At 41.4% G+C, this 20515-nt stretch overlaps 1 protein-coding gene across 5 annotated transcripts in view; it reads left to right on the plus strand.

Moving 5' to 3' along the window:
• ZNF410 (zinc finger protein 410) overlaps window positions 1-19926 on the plus strand; it is a 23064-nt gene extending 3138 nt beyond the window's left edge. For 2 of the 5 annotated variants that reach the window (XM_061367357.1, XM_061367355.1), the window contains exons 3-11: window positions 2329-2529; window positions 11571-11706; window positions 11907-12140; window positions 12438-12629; window positions 13467-13650; window positions 14541-14722; window positions 17452-17541; window positions 18611-18736; window positions 19287-19926. In XM_061367357.1, the coding sequence (XP_061223341.1) occupies window positions 2497-2529; window positions 11571-11706; window positions 11907-12140; window positions 12438-12629; window positions 13467-13650; window positions 14541-14722; window positions 17452-17541; window positions 18611-18736; window positions 19287-19471 (1362 nt within the window). In that variant the 5' untranslated portion in view covers window positions 2329-2496 and the 3' untranslated portion in view covers window positions 19472-19926. Of the gene's footprint in view, window positions 1-1007; window positions 1092-1529; window positions 1807-2328; window positions 2530-11570; window positions 11707-11906; window positions 12141-12437; window positions 12630-13466; window positions 13651-14540; window positions 14723-17451; window positions 17542-18610; window positions 18737-19286 lie in introns of those variants that run through there. The other 3 variants (XM_061367356.1, XM_061367360.1, XM_061367361.1) reach the window with 3 other exon arrangements.
• Window positions 19927-20515: the final 589 nt, after the last annotated feature.

Consider the following 20515-nt stretch of genomic DNA (forward strand, 5'->3'; position numbering starts at 1 on the left):
GGCAGGGGCTGATCTTCATTTCCTGGGAAGTGACCACAGGCTGTCGCACAGTCCAGTGTGGCTGTTGCACCCAGGGACCCTGGGAACCTGGTTCTGCCAGCCTCAACTGCTCCTGTTCCATGATTTTCACATTGCTGGGAGTCCCATTGCTCAGCAGCGCCAGCATCACCCCATGAGCAGCCGCTCTGGCATGGAAGTCAGGGGTCACGCGTGGCTCAAGAGCTATGGACTAACCATAACCAAGTTAAAAGTTTACTGGACCTGAAGGTCACTGGTTCAGCAGCACACATCAAGACCAGACACTACCAACCTTGCTGCTTCAGGAGCTCTGTCCTGCCCACTACAGACACCAGGATATGGCTGATGAACAAAAGCCAAAGCACAAGCTTTTTGAGTTATTCAGGCCCTCCTTGGGTTTTACCTATGTTATTAACCACGTTTCTGGAATTGCTGCCTTGTTCTGTGTTGTCAGTGAGTTGCTGTGAGCTCAGGAGTTCTCTTGTCACGAGCTGCAAGAACAGATGCACTGAGTCTGAGCAAAGCAGAAACAGAAACCAAGTACTAGTAGGGAACTGGTGCTTCCCCATGCACTGTAACAAACATGTTGAAAAGAGGAGTTACGGGGTTGCAAGACCAAAGGTTCCTCCATAATCTTCACCTGTAAAATACTCTGTGTATCAGGTGGTTATTTTAAGAGGAATCAGGCTGCAGGTGAGCACTGCAGCCCTGGCACTGTCCCGGTGGCACTGGGGAAAACCCCAACTTGCAGGGCTGAGTGAACTAGCCCAACCCCGCTCTCGGGGCGGAGGGGGGGAGGTTCCCGCACAGCACCACGATCACACCCGCGATCGCTCCCAGAAAAGCACCGCCGCGGCAAGAACGGTGGGACGGCCCTAGGGGAGGCGGTGCTGTTGGGCCCGGGCAGCTGGCGCGGCCTGGCGGGGCGGGGGCACCGGCGACGGCCGGAAGTGGCGCTCAGCACAGCGCTCGCTATAGAGCCTGGAGCAGGGGGGAGTGGAAGCGCGCACACCCCGCGAGCCTTTGGCATTTCCGGCAGGGGTCTTCGTCACATCCGGGCGGCTGAGATGCCGGTAAGGCGGGCGGGGAGAGGTGGGCGGTGGGCGCTCCTCTGGGGCTCGCCGCCCTCAGCCGTCACGGGAACGCAGCGGGCCGGGAGGCAGCTGTGAGCAGCCCGGGTTTCCTGTCCCCGGCAGCCCCGCCTCACGGCCAAGGACCGACCCCCGCCGTGGGGGAGAGCTGGCGCACCTGCCCGCGTGGGGGAGGGGCACTGCCTCTGCGAGGCCTCGGCACTTCCACCCTGCCCCGCGGTGCTAGGGTCGGTCTCCCACCGCCCCCCTCCCGGCTACCTCCGTGCCCCCGGCAGGGGTGCTGGCAGCCGGGCTTGGCAGCTCCGGCTGTCTACCCCGCGGATGGCTCGGGGCCCGCCATCGCTCGGGGCCCGCCATCCCGGGTGCGAGCTGGAGGGGGAAACGGGTGAACAGGCGGAAATATTCCCGAGCCCTGCCTTGGGGGCGCTGGCCTGGAGCAGTCCACTTTAGCTGTGTTCGTTATCTTGGCCCTTCATGGCAGAAGGGGAGGCTCCTGTACAGAGTATCTTGTGCTGCACTTCTTAGTGCGAGGAGTGCTAGACGAAGGTGTCTGGGTTCTTTTAGCTGATCCTTTATTCTCATTATTTTTTAATATAGTCAATAGATCAATTGTGATGGAAGAGGGAAAGAACTGTACATGGCTCACTTTCTTCTCCCACCGCTAGTGTCCAAGTGCTTTCCCAGTAGGCAAAACCAGGTACCAGCTTGTTCTCATTTTACCTTTTAGCCCAAATAAGAAACATTGTGTGGTTATTTGTGAAGTAACTTCTAACATACCTATGTTCATCAAGGTATTTCACAATCAGAAATGTAGTGACAGGAAAAGCAGAGATTTTCTGGTGTCAGGTTGTTTGTATACACTTGCCTTTCATCTACAACTTGGACAGTTCCACTGGTTTGCAGGCTGAGAATTCAGCTCCCTTGTCTCTTGCACACTGGATGTGATTTTCAGTTGATCCCATAAGTTTCCACAACAAATAATCCATTTTTCCATTAAAATGTTATTTTGAATAAAATGTGGTAGATAGCCTTTGAAAATTGATTTCACAATGTTAGGATGTTATTTTGCTGACTCAGTGACAATGCAAATGCAAGAATCAGGTAAATGAGTTTTCCCAGTACTTCAAAGTATATATTTTACAATTACATGCAGCATCTTTCTTCTTTTCACTTTGCTTTTTGGTTCCTATCTCTTTATTTTTCCTTTTTGTTTTCCTAGGTTAAATTGAATATTTGTACACCACAGCTTCTTGCAGAAGGACCACCACACTGTTTCACACATAGGAAAATATGAGAATAACCAGGGACTGTTGTTCTCTCTGAACTAAAATACAAAATACTCTGTGCCTTGCTGAGGACAGCTGCAGGAAATCGGACACTTGAATCAATGTTATCGGATGAGTTAGAATCCAAACCTGAGGTGAGCAATGATGAAGTGGCTTTAGTGCCCAGCAGCATTTATGTGCAACACTTAGAAAAAGTTCAATGAGTATACTCAGTTTGCTGCTTACATATTAATTCTGCAAGTGTTTTCAGTGGCATCTCTAATGCTTCCATGTTTTCATTTGAATAGTGGAAGAGATTAAAGATTATTGCAGATTTCCCCTCCCCATCCCTCGTAAATTGTCAGCCAATATTCTTGCTTGTTCTCAGGTTACATTATTTTTTTTCCCCACTATTACAATGTTCATTCTGATACAAGAATAAAATAAATTACTATATTGACTATTTCTTTCCCTCAAACCAGATTGACTTGACTTGTTTTGGGGAAGTCTGGATTATTCTGTAAGCATCAGCCAATTCTGTTTTTTAAACTACCTGTGCTTCCATTAAGCAGTGGCAGAAGTGGCAGGCAGCAGCACCCGGGGTGATTCTGATTGCTTGGTGTAAGGCTGCTGGACCATTCCAGGTTCAGCCCGTAGCACAGCTGAGCATGGCTTGCAGTGATGTCTGCATATGCATGCAAGTGCATGTGCAGCAGGCCACAAACCAATTAACACGTACACTCTTAAAGTACCTTTAAGATGTAAATACAAACAGCATGAACACTGAAGTTTGTTAATGAAATGTATTTATGTCCTCATCACTGCAGTCATGCATACTCACATTCACAGATGTTTCTGGTCTCTGCCAGGCCTGAAGTCTTTCTTCTACCTGTGCCCACACCCGGCGCTGGTTAAAAAAACAATTTCTAGATGTAATCAGGTTTTTCCAGGCTGTAGTTGCCTCCTCACACATCAGTCAACTAGAAGCTCACTAGCAGTGCACTCACTTGTGGGTAGAATATTTAGGAATATGCTTAATAAGTAGGTAGAAGGGACTGCAGTGATCAGATACAGCAGTGTACAGACCAGCAGCCAGCAAACATTACTGGAATCTCCTCTTTCCCCACTACCCATGGTTCTTTCTCCACATACCCACCTTGATTCATTTTTTGATCCTCCCTTTAAACATTGCATATTAAGTTCTTTACATCCTCCAGTCCCTGTTACATCAGGTAACAACTTTGGTCTTTCCTGTTAGACCCATTCAGATAACCCAAGACAGTTTTGGTTTCTTACCAAAGGTCTAGATAAACCTCTTCAAGGTTTCACTTCAGCAGTAGCCTGTTGATGAATGTCTGAGGAGTTCTGGTCTTTGTTACTCCTACCTATAATTTGCTAGATACAACAGTCTACAGGTTGTTATATTCAACACAGTTGTATCAGTGTGTTCAGTTTATTACCTCTCCTGTTTCTTGCCTTTGCCTTTTAGGCTGAATAGCCATTAGCCAGTAATCTATATATTTCCTTGCTTAAGACTGCAGAGGACTGTATCATTTTGTGTCCTTGCTTGTGTCAGCTTTACCCCTTCAGAAGTCTTAAGAGTTTAGCACTGCAGTGAAGTACCTTTTGGGGAAGTTTGCAAGTTTAAATCGGATTATTTTTATTAAGTATTCTGTTTCTGTCCTTTTAAGTCCATATGCAATGCAGCAGGTATCTTAAACTGGAACTCTAAAGTGAATGAAGATTACATACTCATCACAGCCCAGGTGATGTGTTATTCGTTTCTTAACAGAACAGCCAAAGCCCAGTTAACACTATTCAGGAAAATATATGGCTGTGAGTTCATACTTGTACTGAGGGGTCTCAGCATGGGCTGTAAGGAGTTCCTTTCTCTTGCTTCCTAAAGCCTATCAAATATTCTCCCAGTTCTGAATGATAAGGGGGGGCATTTTGTTACTACAGTCTATAAGTGAGTGGGTAGATTCCCACAGATTAGTTCTGATAGCCAAGGGTCAGAGTTAGGGTTAGGGTTAGGGTTAGCGTTAGTTGGAATGCTTGTTCCTTGAATAGGAGCTGTAAATAGGCCTTGTCTTATCTGGACTTGAGTGAAGTATTTGTTAATTAGGCATGTTTACATAGTAGTCCTATTTTCTCACAGCAGAATTGCATTGCCTTCGCAGCAAGCCCAGAACAGAGTAGGCCACTCTTCACTAGGAACTGGCCTGATGCATGAAAGCTACTGTGGTTTCAGAGGGCATCCTTTCTGTCTTCCATCTGTCAGATGCTGTCTTCTGAGTTGCACTCCTCAATCTTGATCAAAGCTATTTTATACTACAAATTGGGATTAATTTGCATTGTGGATTACCAAATTACACACACCCTTTTTCTGGTTCCGATTGTGAAAGTTAACTGTTAAATTTGCACTATTTTCTATTCCTTTGGTGTGGAACTGGTAGATAACCTTTTTTACACCTTTCCCAAATAGCAGTTCAAGTATCTCTAAAAGTCAATCATTATTTTATATCCTCTGGTGAGCCATGGCACCATAATTCTTATAGATACTTATATCCCCTACCATGTGAGAAAGCTGTTATTAAAAGCTAACTGTATTTGTGTAACATCTAGATTAATATAAATAAAAGCACTATGGCTAGATTGCATAAGCTTCTTCGTGACTGGTTTTACCCCTAAGCCACCTACATGCTAGTAAACATTTAATACTTAAGTAGAGGAGAATCACCCTTTCATAGGAAGTTACAAAGTTGTTTGGAAACAGTTTGTATGGACAGATGGATCTGCTTTTGCTCTTGGACTCCCTGCCCCCAAAGCTCTGTTACCAGCATTCTTCAGGGAACTGATAAGATCTGCATTTTTCATGCTTTAAGTCTTCGGGGTGATTTGTTACAATTGCAAACGTTTACAGCCACTTCCACCACGCTGGGACATTGCTGAGTGCTTTCAGCTGTGGGGGGTAGCTTTAGCACAACCTACAGCTCCAATCTATAAATTGAAAAGGGGTGGAGGGAGAAATTTTAGCCTCTCTTTTGTCTCCTCATTAGCGCCTCACAAGGAGGTTCTTTTTTGTATGGAGGAGAGCCCCCTGCCCTCTACAGCCTTCATCTTCTCTTTCCCCTGAACCTCTCTTCTCTGCTAAATGTTCTTTTGACCTCTTTGTTTTGTAGTGGTTTACGGGTTAAATTTGGAACAGAAACGGTATCGATTATAAACATGGTCCCTTCTGCTCTGGGAGTGTAGTACAGCTCTTGCCCCAGCTGTCCAGTAGGAGGATAGATGTGAATGTTAGTGCTAGAGAACCTTCCTCCCCTGGCCCTCCCAGCCACCCCCACACCTCAAACAAAGCAGCTGCCTGGCACTTCCTGGCTTTTGAATAATGATGAAGGGGTTCTTACAGGACACAAACTTCGACCTGATCCATCCCAGACAGCCATATTTCATCTGGTTCTGTAGTCCCTCTCCTTTTTTTCTTAAGATAAAAAAAAAAAAAAAAAAATCTCTCTAAGGCTCTCTAGGAGGGGTTCTCAATTCTTTAATTTTTTTTCATAGTTTCCCTCCCCCCAGGTCGGGGACATTATCCAAGCTTCTTGGTAACACAAGCATTCTGCACTGCTTGCAGTGATAGACCCCAGGATCATCCTGTCCAACTATCACTTGTTGACAAGCAGGAATGACAACTATTTGTTCAGTGACAAGAGATAACAAATATTTTACATTTTTAGTACATACACTGTTTACATTGCTACCGTCTTTCAGCAGGAAGAATAAAAGCAGACCCCCAAAAAAGAAAAAAAAAAGTTTCTTCATAGCAAGATGCAGCTGAACTTGTCCATTTTGTCCCTCCAAGGCTTATAGATTCTCTGTATGACTCACATGTGGCCCGTGAAGCTTGAATATCTAAGTTGAGGATGCCCTTTCGCAATTGATAGCAAAATTTATTCCAGATTCCAAGGGATATCTTGGCTGTTGAGTAAAGCCACTTCACACTCCTTTATTTCTTTTGTGTTCTGTTAATAGTCTGTACATTTACTTTCCCTAACTATTCCTGTTCAGGTGCCCAAGGATGTTCTGTCTATTTGGTTAGAAATTTCTGCACTTCAGACATGTTTACAGAAGGATTAGTCCCCTCCTTACATGGGGATTCCATTGTCACCTTGCCAGGAGTACTTACAGCCCATCTGGATCCTGTTTGTAGTGTCAGTTATTACATGGTTCTGAGATATGACAAACTATAGCATCCAGGAGATGTCTCCCCTCCTGGTCCATCAGGGAAGAGACCGCTGAAGTCACACAGAAGTGTGGCTTAACCTGAACTGCAAATATGTGTCCATGCACACATAGACAGTACAGACATGTATGGCTGCAAACACTAACGTGGCAAAACAGTATTTTTACAGGCACCTAAAACCACAGGTGGCATTCACATTGAACAGTAAGACCACAAATGGCCTAATCCTCTTCCTACTCGTCCGGTAACCAGGCTTGAAATTTGCTAGCCTATTGCATACATGCTGTCACTCAGCTGACATGCAGACTTGCAGTCATGCATCTGTTCCATCTCTGCCAAACCTTGAGTCCTTCCAGTATCCATCTCCAGGCCCTGGGTTTTTCAGTCCATCCTCTGGCCAGGATCTTTGTTTTCCAGATTATGGTTTCCTCCTGTTCACAGGCTAGTCCAACCTCAAGTTAATGAGATGAGCATACTTGAAACTATTTAGGCTCAAACAGGATTTGAGAACAGGACAGGATAGACCACAGTGATGAGGCAGAGGAGTGGTATACTGACCTGCAGCCTGCTAATGTGGTCAATACGTATTATACCCCACCCCTTCCTGTTCCCCATGGTTGTGCCTTCCCTATCCACCTTGATCTTTCCCAGGCTTTGATCTTTTTCCTAAATATCTGTAACCTTTTCTATGTTCCCACAGCCTCCTCTTAAGACATCTTAATAAGTTTTACCTAGTCCCCGAATTTCTCCTCTATCCCATAATTTTGCTCTTGCCTATGAGATTGTGTTCTGGTAACCCAGCATAGTAATGTTTCCACTTCTTACAAAGTTTCTGGTTGAATTTCTTCAAGGCCACTCAAGCAGTTCCTGTAATTGCCCATTCATCAGTGCCCCAGTGTCTTTGTTATTCTCTCTTACCTACAGTTTGTTAGTTTGTGTATCTGCACATTTAATTTATCACCTCTCCTGTTCCTATTCTGTCTTATGTTGAATAACCAACTAGCAGATACTCTAGTTTCCTATTTGCTTTCAGCTGCAAAATCAAATTAAAAGAAACTAAACATGAAACAGTGTTTGTAATGATTTTTCCCCCTGTATTCCAGTTGCTGTAGTTGTCATAAAGGTATTAAATAATTTTGAACAGGAAGGAAAGTTTATGTAGGTACATAGCTGTCATGAATTGTTTGATGTAGAGTTGGTGATTGGTTTGCTTTAGTTTATGGGAAGGGTGGGGGTTTTTGTTCCAAATTTTACTAACGAGCATGATTCATGTAATTTTATTTACTTCTGAGTCTTTTGCCCTATTTTAATTCTTTGTGCTAGCGTCTTACTACTTTACAAACAAAATGTAAAGGATCTCCTTTCTTCTGAGTGTCTGTTTCTGGCTGATGCATTTTGCTTTTCCCTAGTGAGTTGCTGTTGCTCTCTGGAAGTGGAAGAAAGGCTTTTATCTAGGATTTTCTGTATAAATCCAAAAGAGTCCATAGAACAAGTGTTTCATGGTGAAGTAGGCAGCAGTAGGAATCATGAACAGCTTTTAAATGAAAAACAATGCAGTAATTTAGAACCATCTTGCTGCTCACATATTTTAGTTCCGACTTCTTTCTTTTGATTGGCTCACTTTATTATACCGTACTGCCCTGGGTTCAGCTGGACCCAGGACACTTACTCTGTTCTCTTATTACACCTCTTTCTCCAATTTTTTAATCTTAAATTAGACTGCATGGCCCTGGGGGAGGGACTTATTGCCTATGGATTTTTTTTCCAACATAAAAATGGTTCCCTCTTCTGACTGGGGTCTCAGGATAAACTTACAGTATACATTAAGAGGAAAAACACTAACCTTCCAAGCTACAAATCGACTTGTGGCATATTGCCATCTGAATGACTTAAACATGTGATTTTTACCTTCATAACCATCAGACAGGCTGCTTCTAAAGGAGGGTGATATGGGAGCCAAGAATGATCCAAGCCAAGATGGTGTCCTCATTGAGCAGGTCAGGCAGAGACCAGTGCTGGAGATAGGATCCATCCATTGTCCTGGATGAGGCAAAGTGATGAACCAGATCCAGGGTCTATCCAGAGAGTGCATTCAGAAGTAGCCAGAGATAGGACCAGAGACACTGATGCTATAAGAGTCCCAGATCCATCCAGGAGACAGGTCTTGAGACAGATAAACCTACAGCTCAGGAAAGGACTAGAGAATGTAGTTTGAGCTTAAATTGAACCCCTGAGCAGGTGAAATCACCCTGGGCAATTAAGGCTTCAGGGATTTCACAGCAGTTAACTCTTTGAGGTAAAACTGTTTGAGGAAGCATCAGTATTTCCAGTGTTTTCATGAGAGGAAATAAGTGTAGAGAAATTAAAGCCCAAACTATTAAGTTTTCCTTGCACTTTCTTTGATTTAATGAACTTCGTCCTCATGTGGAAGAGACTCAAAAGGCTGGTATCTGCTAAAGAAATAATTTGGAACTGAGTGCCAGTAGTTCTGCAAATTAAATACTAAGACAATCACAACATAAAAAATGAGAATAAAAGTGACTGTTAGGTTTTAATCACAAACATACCATGGGCATATCATGCTTTTTTACTGTGTTTCTTTTGACACCGATGAACCATCTCTGCAAAGACAACTCTGTCTGAGCTTTGTGTGAATGCATGCTAAAATGGTCACAGTGAAGGCAGTAGCTTTTGAATAATTATATTGTAGTTTCCTTCTAAATGCCAAAGATAAAGGAAGTCTGTTGCATTCAGTTGTTTGATAGAGAGCAGCAGAGTGCAGGATCTTTATGTCAAGGAGTTTCCTAGAGATAAGGATTAGTGACTTGAGGATTATGTTTTTGAGGTGTTGTTATTTTCCATTATTCTTTTCATCTGTGGGTTTTTGGTGGTTTGGTGTTGGGTTTTTTTTCCAAAATATTTTGAGAATATGAGTATAGGGTAAGTCTGTCTGACAGAGCTTAAAGCCAAATAAATTCTGTATATGGGTTTTGAGGGGTGTTTTCTCTGAAATGTGGAATATTTGTATGGGTCTGTTACAACTGACCCCTTTCAGTCTCTCTGGTCTCTGGAAGGTTAATTCCATTCAAAGGTTTTTTAATAAACCTTGTGGAGTCCATAAGGAATGAGTTTAGTCCATTGCAAAAGTTAGGCTATGTTATCTTCTAACGCCATGCAGCACTTCCTTTATTAAACCAGAGTACTTTGTAGGGACTGCTGTGGCACTGGAAGTGGAAACCAGAGGCTTGTTTCTGTGTCTGTGCCATGAAGGTAAAGAGTCCAGCATTATATCCAGTAGTCTGACAAAAGCTTGAGATGCTGTCAAGGGGACAGGATGAATAAACAAGCACATGCTTTGCTGCTCTGAACTTGATTAAATATGGGAAGACTTTCAGGGGTGAGGAAAGGCATTTCCCTGACTTGCAGTTCCTTTTCAAATGTCAGGTTCTTTTTTTTCAAGATTTTAAGGAGTTAGCCAGAAGTAATTTTTTCCTTGCCAGAGCTGACATTAAGGATAGCAAATCTGCTGGACTGAATGACCTGGGCATCTTTCACCTTCCTGGGCTAATCAAGATGAGAGCAACTCCCTGTTTCTGATCTTAGATCCAGCCATTAGTGAGGTTTAGTACAGTTTTCAAATACATACACATGCACTGTACAGATACGACAGGCACCAAACAGGTTAAAAAAGGTAGGACACTCAGAGCTTTACCCACATAAACAGGCAGCACAAAGTGCCTGATTCTGTTCCCTAGGGTTTCTGCCTAGAGAAAACCGTAATGGGTGTCTCCAGGATATGTCCCACGCTTGCCAACTAGTCTGGCTTGGAGTTCATTAGCATATGACACACACACACACACACACACACACACACACACACACACGATCACACAGGAAATAGTTAGGAATGCAGTTTAATAAGAAGGCAGGATGGACTGCAATGGTGAGGCTGTGCCAGATTGAATTGACCAACTTCCTGCTTATATGTAATGGACTGCTTTTATCCTCCCCTCTTCATTTTCCTGTGTTTGTTCTGCTCTGATCCACCTTGATCCCTTCCTTTTCCTGCCGTTGGCGTTTCCCTTAAACAATGCATATTAAGTCATGTACAATCCTGCAAATCTCTGGTTCAGTCCCAAAGTTCTCCGCAGGGAATGCATCCCAGTATGAGTCCCATAACCCTTCATGCAGTAGTGTCCCTTAGTTTGCATAGTGTTCTGGAGATGTTTTCTTCCGTTGAATCTGCTTAGTGGGTGGGTTTCACACTAAGGACAATGGCTTTCATTGTCTGTCTTTGATGGTTTTAGGAGTAATTGATTTGGATGGATAAGGTTGTCTGTGTTCTCCCCCTTGTCATCCTAGCCTTGTTCTCCTGATCATTATCTGCTTGTTTTGAATACTCTTTGCAACCAGTCTTTAGGTTGCTTTTTTTTATTTTATTTTTTTTGTTGTTTAAAAACTGTCAACTTTCTTTTCAGCTAAGTATTTAAAGACAGTGATTTTAAAATGCACCCATACCAAAGGTTGAGCATTAAAAAAACATTTAATTGGAAGGCTAGAGCATAGTAAAGTATTAAGTGGTAAAAGATGGGGTAAAAATGAATATATGCCTTAAAACATGGCATGTATTGGTAATATTTGTCTGGGTAGAAGACTAGTTAAAAAGGAGTATAACCTTAGTAGCCTTCACAGTAGTCTGCAGTGATCCAGAGCTGTTTATTGTATGTTAAAGAAATGAGAATTTTATGGGTGCTTCAGAGGTGACAAATACAAACAATTCATTTTTTGTCATTAATGTAAATTGAAAAGCTTCCATTTACTTTGATGTGTATTCATGGGATTATATTTAGTGTCTCCTACAAGGCAGTAGGGGGTAATGGAGACTGGGTTTAATACCTTTTTAAATGATTTGTGCTGCTCTTGACCTAACCTTCAGTATGGGTTTTTTTTCAGCTTCTGGTTCAGTTTGTTCAGAATACTTCTATTCCACTGGGGCAAGGGCTGGTGGAATCGGAGCCAAAAGACATCACCTGTCTTTCTCTCCTTCCTGTTACTGAGACCTCAGAATGCAACAGACTCATGTTGCCAGGTAAAATCTATGTGGCAGATTTTTGTGAGCATGCCTTTCATAGTCTTTACTGTGCCTCTGTGGCCCACTGCCTCTTGCTGATAAGGCATCCAGGGATGGAGGAACGAGTTCAGAAGGGTGACTGAAACTTTTGAGTTTTTTGTCTTTTAGTCATAGTGTATTTATACTTTAATTTACTGTGGTTTCACTTTTTTCACTAGATGATGAAAGAGATCTCACTTCTCCAAGTCACACTAATTCTTCCAAAGATGTTTCTTCATCTGCTGTCTTGAGAAGTCTCCAGGTAAATGTGGGCCCTGATGGAGAAGAAACAAGGGCACAGAATGTACAGAAACCACCTGAACTTCTGTCAACTTCAGAGACTTCCACTTTATTGCAAGACCTCCAGCCTAGTGACAGCACTTCATTTATTCTTCTCAACCTAACAAGAGCAGGTAATTCTCCTTCTGTTTGTCATGTGGCTGGATATGTCTCAGACAGCAGAATGCAGGAGATACAAGTAAAACTCTGTCTCTGCTGCTTATGAAGGGGAAAGATCATGAAATTGCTGAGCATTATTGGATATTTTAGGAGCATTTAATCACCAACAGCTTTCTACAATATAGAGGTCAGTGAAGACTTTTTCAGTGCTGCTGTTGCAACCATGCCATGAACACTAACCTCTGGGAAGCAAAAGAAATTTCTCTCTGTTACATTATCTTTCTGTTTCATGAAGGTGTCTTCTTTTCTAGGGCTGGGGTCTCCAGCAGAGCACTTGGTGTTTGTTCAGGATGAAGCAGAAGATTCTGGGAATGACTTTCTTTCTCATGATAGTACAGACAGCAATACCCCATGGTTCCTACGAGTGCAAGAATTGGCCCATGACAGTTTAATTGCTGCCACTCGGGCACAGCTCGCTAAGAATGCCAAAGCAAGCAATAATGGTAGGAAATCCCTTGATTCTGTCTCAAGTTGAGTGTTCCATACAAGACCAAGTTTCAGCTTGTTTCTTCCTCTCTTTCACTCTGTCTTGCTTTTAATCTGTTCTGACATCTTCAGACCATCAGTGGCAAACTCGTATAGAACAACCATGTATTTCTTTTCTGCAATATAAATAGGCTGCTCAGTTTTTCTCAGGGAATGAACTTCAGTGGGGCCAGCAGTTCCATTGTAGTCTTCCTGTTCTCCAGTGCAGCTAAAGAGTATCTTCTTTCTGACTGCAGCTGCTCGTATTTCAGCTTCGATTTTCACTTTCAAGTGTCTATTTTTAATGCATACTGCAATTTATACTCGCTTCTTAGCTCCACTGGGTGTGGAGATCAGTTTTCTGGAGAACTGTATTTAGTCACATGCTTTGTGATTTAATTCTTTCAATAAATAATTGCAAACAAAGGCACCATTTTTTGATGGGTTTTTTTTTTCAGCAAAGGTGTTTTTTAAAAAGAGCTGTTCTGGCTACTACTTATAATTGGTTGGTAGATACTGATACAGAGACCATTTTTACAATTTTTGATGCATTGGCTCTCTATTCTTCTTGCAATAAGCCTCATCTGGTAGCAGCTGATCTGATACAGATAGCTTGTTGGGAACAGTTTATGGGCCTCATAAGGTTTGGAAACCTGTGTCTGATCCCTGTTACTGGCTAGGCAGCAGTATGTAGGATGTGGTAAACAATTAGTAGCGAAGTACACACCTGCTGACCAGTCCTGTCCTGTATCGTGTATGATGCTGGTTTTATCTATTAAAATTGCAACAGTATAGTAATCTCTCTTTATTTTCAGATTTTGGTGGTCTTTTTCTTCCAGGTGAAAATATTCATCTTTGCTCAGGGGATGGGCAGCCAAAAGACTCCAGCCCCATTCCTCATTTATCTCGCATGGAAAGGAAGCTGAAGTGCACAGTTGAGGGCTGCGATCGGACATTTGTGTGGCCAGCTCACTTCAAGTATCATCTGAAAACACACCGGTGAGCAGAGTAAAGCCGTATGTTGTCATGACATTGAAAAACTCTGCTCTGTATTTGGGATAGCCTTAGTTTTCAACATTGACAAGCTCTGAAAACCTGGTATTACTCTTAGAAGTATTGGGCCTCTTGTTTGCTTTAGGTCGTTTATGTTAAACCACTTTAATTAGATTTAGAGTTTTGCAGGTCTTTGTTAGTGTTTGGTTTAGAATATTTGTATGTTAACAGGTGCTCAGTAAAGAGCATCACTGTCACTTCTGTGGTATAGTGGATGTTAGAACTTGTAGGATGCTGTCATATTTTTATATATCCTTGATCAAAGTTGCTTGCTCTAACAAATGACCCTAATCTTTTTTAGCTAGGAAATTGTCAGTCTCTATGTTAAATAGTAGACGAGAAGCTTAAAAACCGGGAAGAACTCCAATAGACATGATCTCATCATCTTTCCTTAAGATAGGGCCAGCAGTAATTGCATATGTTATTTGTGCGCATACAGTAAGTTTTGATCCTCCAGTGACTGAAATTCCTTAATGTTCCTATATAATTTGTTACACCACTTTACGAAGTCATTCTGGGTTGGGAATAGGTAAGGTAATGCAATGAGAAGATACCTGAACAGATTCTTTCAGTGAACCACCCATACTGTAGTTCTTTAGGACTAATTCAGCCCAAACTATTGTATGATTCTATGATTCTAATTTAGTCACTCACTTTGTTTGAGTCTTTCTGGTTTATGATATAATTAGTTTTAGTTTAAATGTTTCTTCTTTTTATTTAATTAAAAATAAATAAATTCTTATTTATTTATTTCACTTTAATTTAAAAAGGTCAAGTGTTCATGAAAAATACATTGCAGTCACTGGTAATGAAACAGCCATTTTGTTGCTTTCCAGGAACGACCGCTCCTTTACCTGCCCAGCAGAAGGCTGTGGAAAAAGTTTCTACGTCTTGCAGAGGCTGAAGGTGCACATGAGGACTCACAATGGTGAAAAACCCTTTGTATGCACAGAGCTGGGCTGTGGGAAACAGTTCACAACAGCTGGAAATCTGAAGAACCACCTACGAATTCACACTGGTGTGTTTTAGACCTCACCTGTTTGTGGTCCACAGAGGTGGGGTCTTTACTGAGGAATAAACCCCACTTTCTCCTCCATGCTCATTTTCTTCTGAGAATATTATGTTATCTCTGCCCTTTATTGGTGTCCCTTTTCTATCAATTCACACTAATCTATAGGTCAAATGAATCAAATGCTTAACCCTTTTACTATCCTGTATAGTTTCACACAGGTTTCATCCTTCAAATACTATGTGATGATGTTGTACTCTGCTCAGACCATTCTCTGAAGATTCCTTTTCCCCTCAAGTTCTTTGATCAAGGGAGGGGTGTGTATTGTTCTAGGGAGAAGCTAGGCTGTTCCCAAGGGAATAGTTCATAAGCATAACTGCTGTAATTGTTTTTTATAAAGAAGCTCTTTTAAATTCCTGAAAGGTACAGTAACTTAGATACTTCTCCAGTGTTGTGTCCTGGTGGACACAGTCGTAGCTATACTGATATCTTGCTGAATCTGACTAGCTTATGTTACCTGTGCTGCTTGTAGAATGACCACATTTGGGAGACTTAGGGAAATGAGCAATGAGTAGCAAAAGTATAGTAGCAAAGTGTAGTAGGAAAAGGCAATATCTAGAAAACAGTATTTTGGCATTCAGAGTGCTCTGTGCTAGTGCTAATACGAGATGTTACCATATGCTGGAGCCTTTGTACTCTCATCTCATGCTTAGCTTTTTATGTTAAATGAAACAAACCTCTCTATTTCACAGTGCTGTATTTTATACATGGTTTGCTTATGCTGTCTCCTCTGGAGAATTTGATCGTTCCTTGTCAGTATTTTTAGAAGTCGGTGTACCAGCTGAAGTCTTCACAACTGCATAAAGTGCTTTAGGTGTTTTTATCCTAGAAAGTTGTTTGAGAGGCACACAAGTTACTGCTGGAATGATCACCAGTTTAATAGTTAGCAAAGCTGATAGTGAATATTCTGGTGGTTTTGTTTGCGTCGGGTTTCTTAAACCTTTAGGTTATCACAGCACTTAAATGGCCCACTTCAAGCCTCTCAGAATATTGTTAGAGATTCCCTGATGGCCAGGAAGGTAGCATTGCATTACAGTTGGTTAACATTTCAAAATAACCTTGACAACTGTAAGAGCACAAGGCCTGTCTAGTAAAATGAAATTGCAGCTCATGTGGGCCGCCAGCAGCTGTTTATGCCTTCTGCCTTACTTAAACACTGCCGTATGGTGTGTAGTTTGTAGATACACAGGGAAGAAGGTTGCTATTTTAAAGAATTTGCAGTCTAGCTCAAACACATGGTTTGGGGGCAGATGTTGGGATGTAGTTAAAAATTATATATACCAATAATAAAATTTTGAATGTGTAGTAACAGCAGCCATAGTTTTTACAGTTTTCTTTTGCACTTTAAGCTCCCAGCCAAGGTGCAGATGAAGTGAACAGCCCCAACTGACACATGCAAATCCTCTATGATAGAGTGAGTATTCTGCACCCAACAGAGTCGTAACTTCTAGAGGAGTAAATAATAACTTTCTGAACTGCAAATTGGTCATGTGCAGTTAAAAGTATGACCAGACCAAAGGTGTTATAAAACTGCAGGTATAAATAGATCTAGGGTTTCTTATGGATGGAACTGTGTGCTGCTCTTTTTGTCAATGGTAGTTTTTCTTCCTTCATTCCAAGTTTTAAATATTCTTAGCAAGCCAGAAAGTACAATCAGTGTTTGAGAATCTGCTACATATTTCAGCCTTGTAACACCAATCAGAACATGCTGTGTTGATCCTTTTTGCTCAGATCTGTTGAATGCTACAGTAGATAAGCTGTAGATAAATGAACTGTAGGGAGAGAACTTATAAAGGCAAAATCACGGTAGAAACATCTTTAAAAACAAGTTTGCTCTGAAAGAACTATGTATGTGTTAGACAATAAAATAGCTAAAATGGCTTGCTTAATCTCTGGTGGATTTGCTGTTAACTGTGATACCGTTGTCTAGTTAGACTTGAAATCATAGTGTTAAACATGGTATATATTAAGTTCTTTAGTGGGATGTTGCAGGTAAAAGTTACCTTTAGTTTTATTTAAGGCTTTATTAAAAGGGTGTTTAGAACAGATTAATCATATTGTATTGCATTAGTGTAGTCACCTCCCAATTTATCACCATTTAGACAAATACAAAAGTAGCTGCGGGGATATATGGAAAATAACAAATTTCAACCTATGAGAACAAACTGCCTTGAATTACTGTTCTTGCACACATAAATATGACTGACACATCTCTCACAGGATTTTGGCAAGTTCAGTCTGATCTAAAGTAAAATATAGAGTCTCATATGAAGGGAAATATAGTTAATGGGATTTTTGGCATGGAGACAGAGAAAGAGAACAGGATCCTGGGAGAGTGTGAAGCACAGAACTGGTTGTTAAGAACTTCATATAGAAGATATATAACACTCCTGGTACTTTTATATTAATCTTTTGGTATTCATATATTTATTGGAAGATCTATTTAGGAGCAGTGGACCCTAGCTTCACTTTCAGTGAATGATGATCTGAGAATATTTCCAAAAGAATGTCAGTGTTTTTTGAAAGCTGATAAAGAGAATCCTCTAAAGCTTTAGGAAGCATATGCGTAAGTTCCATTGAACTTTGTTGCATGTAAGGCCAAAAGGGGGAATGGAGTAGAGATCTCCAGGCTAGTCTGTTGTGATCCCAAAATCTAAGAACATACTTTTCCTTTGTAGGGGAAAAGCCCTTTTTGTGTGAGGCACAGGGTTGTGGTCGCTCTTTTGCCGAATACTCCAGCCTTCGGAAACATTTGGTTGTCCACTCAGGTAAGAGTCTTCATCTGACATTTTGTGACCTATCTGAGAAAAGCTCTTTATTGTACAACTTTGATTTGATTTCCTTAAGAAGAATCCCCTGGTTTCTGCTGTACTTCTGGTCATAGTGTTTCATGACTTGCTTTGTGGTGGCTGTAGCCTGTATACTTTAATCTTTCCCGTTCTTTCTGTTTCTAAATTTTATGTTTCTAAATACAATTTTTTTTTATTGTTTCTAAAATGTTGTGAAGTTGGGTATCTGTTTCATAGCTGTCATTTTCTTATTTAAAAGAGAGAATCTAGCACCTCTTTATATTAATTAAAGCCATTCAAATCTGAAATCTCTCATGAGTGGGTTTCTGCCATAGGTAGGAGTTTTCCATTGTTTTTTAATACTACGTGCTTGTAATTGGACAAAGCATTAGATGGAAATGTATTTCATAAATGTTTCAAAGCTTCTGCCTTCTGTTTTGATTGATCCATCTTAAATATCATCAGCACGTGATGAATACAGCATGTTCGGGGAAAGGGAGGTTTTACTGGGGTGGCAACTTTTGGGACCGCCCAAATTCTCCATGCTTTTCCTTTCCTGTCTCCTTGGCTTCCATGCTATTGAGATCACACATACGGACATCATACTTGTATTGTGAAAATGACAGACTGCTCTGTAAAATGGAAGTCCTTTCACAGTGACAAGTCATCATCCAGTCTCTGCTCAGTAATGTAACTGCAATTTATTGTGTGATGGCAGAATAGAGATTCCTTGCCACTGCTTCCTTTCTTTTGGCCATTTTATTCTAGGTATGGGACATCAAATATTTCCATGTCACTGAATAAGAGATTCCAAATAACTTCTTCCCTCTCATAAATCAGACTTGGAAGACCATCCTCAGACTTGGTTTTTCCAACAGCTGGGTAATACTGATATCTAGAAGTCTTCTCTTCTAGAAGCTTGTTGCTCTTCAGGAAAGAGGAATTATTTTTTTTTTTTCCAAAGCAGAATTATTGGCTTCTTGGTTGCTAAGGTCTATATGGCAATTTTGGTAATTCTTGGGCTATTTTTTCCCCCTTTTCCTCCAAGGAGTGAAGCCCCATCAATGCCAAATTTGTGGGAAGACATTTTCCCAGAGTGGTAGCAGAAATGTGCATATGAGGAAACACCACTCCCGAATTGGAACAGCTGGCAGCAGGGAGCGAGAACAGCCAGGTGAGGAAGGGAGACGACTCTCTGTGTGGGGAAGAATTAGTGGATGGTCCAAGAGAAGGGAAGATGTTTGTCCTGAAAATAAGAGACCACAAGCCAATAAGCAGCAAATGACTGTTTGTCTTGGAGATGAGGATAGATTTGCTCACCTCCCCTTTTCTAGGATAGAAGACAATGATATGTTTCTGTACTGTGGTCAAGGGGCAGATAGGTTTTTATTGTTTTCAAAATTGACAGAAATCTAGTATCTTTTTTTTACATAGAATTCTTGCCTGTTGTTACAGTATTCTTGTTTAAGCAGTCTGTTTTTCTGTGCAAAGTGAATTATTTAAAGAGAAAGATAAGCCTGCATGAGATTCCACTATAGTAAGGCTCAAAACAATAAATATAGAAGTTACTATCCGTTGGAGTGCCAGATGCCCAAAGAGTACTAACAGATAAGTGTCTAGGGAAGAAGTCTGTGTGACTTGAAGGGGAGCAGGGATTTTTATCTTATACTGCAGTATCATTATGTGACGAAAATTTTGGTTTACTGTGGGTTTTTTCACAACAGAGTCACTGATGGGCAGCAGTTTGCTGGAAGAATCTACAGTGCATAGTAAGAGTCTCATCTCCATGAACTCTCAGCCCAGCCTTGGTGTTGAGTCTCTGCATCTGCCAGATACAGAGTCTATTATTGGAGTAGAGGAGGGTGAGACCAGCTGCTCTTTTTTCCGCCCTCTTATATGTGGTGACTGAAGTGGTGGGATCGATCATATAATTCCTCCTAGAGGCTCACCATGTTGCAGTGGAGGAGTGAACATTGCTTTAACTGTGCACAGTGGGTGGGTAGATGGAGAATGAATTATAAAACTGGAGTTGGAGAAGACCTACTGGACCAAGTTTCTCTCTTGCAGAGCTTAAAAGGTGAAGTCTGCTGCTTAGGTGTCATTTAGCCCATGTCATGGAACACCATTTCAGAACTGCTTATGCAGTCCATTCTGCTAAAGCCTAAAGTGTTTGTTTTGCTGGAGCACCTGGGTGCCTCAGTTAAGGACCAGGACCTCGTTGTGCTAGGCACTGTACAAACGTTCAGTATCTTGAGCAACAGGCCTGCCTTCCATCCTTTACCGTCAAAGACTATATTCTAATACATCTCACTGTCAGAAGCTGACTTACTATCTGAAATAAATGTACTACTTGGTATCATTTAATTACATTTGCTGTGTTATTTTCCTACCTTCCCCAGTCACTTTTTCCTCCAAAGTTTTTTTTGTTATATCAAGCTCTTTAAATAAGTCTACAATGTAGATGTTTTGAGTTTTTGTTAACTTAAAGACTTTCTGTAGAATTGTCATTATTAAGAATGCAGAGTTTTGCTAAGATACTATATGTCCATAACGGCTCCTGTGTGAAGTGAATGTTTTGACTTTATATTGCTCCCTAGCTGAATATAAAGGTAGTGCTGCTTTTGGTAAAGGTAGTGTGGTTTGGAGGTTCTTGCAGAAGCTGCAGCAGGTACCTCTGAATTGCGATCCAGTATGGTTTGGCTACCATCTCATCAGCTGTTGGGAGATGGCTCCAGGGAGAAGTCTCCTTTACTACAGTATTAGGTTAGCTGAACAGGCAGTAATTTGTTTAACTAAAAATTACAAAATAATTTCATAAAATGCAAAAATTCAGAGCAAAAGTTGAAATTCTTTATTCTCATACCTTTTTTTGAGATATACTAAGAGATTATAAATCTCTCATAGGATTACATAAATGTAATCCTACTTTAAGAACAGCACTTTGTTTAGCATG

The sequence above is a fragment of the Neopsephotus bourkii genome, unplaced genomic scaffold (genome assembly GCF_033783945.1).
Source record: "Neopsephotus bourkii isolate Nb327-2 ecotype Australia unplaced genomic scaffold, CSIRO-AGI_Nbou_v1 NB_1376, whole genome shotgun sequence".
NCBI lineage: Eukaryota > Metazoa > Chordata > Aves > Psittaciformes > Psittacidae > Neopsephotus > Neopsephotus bourkii.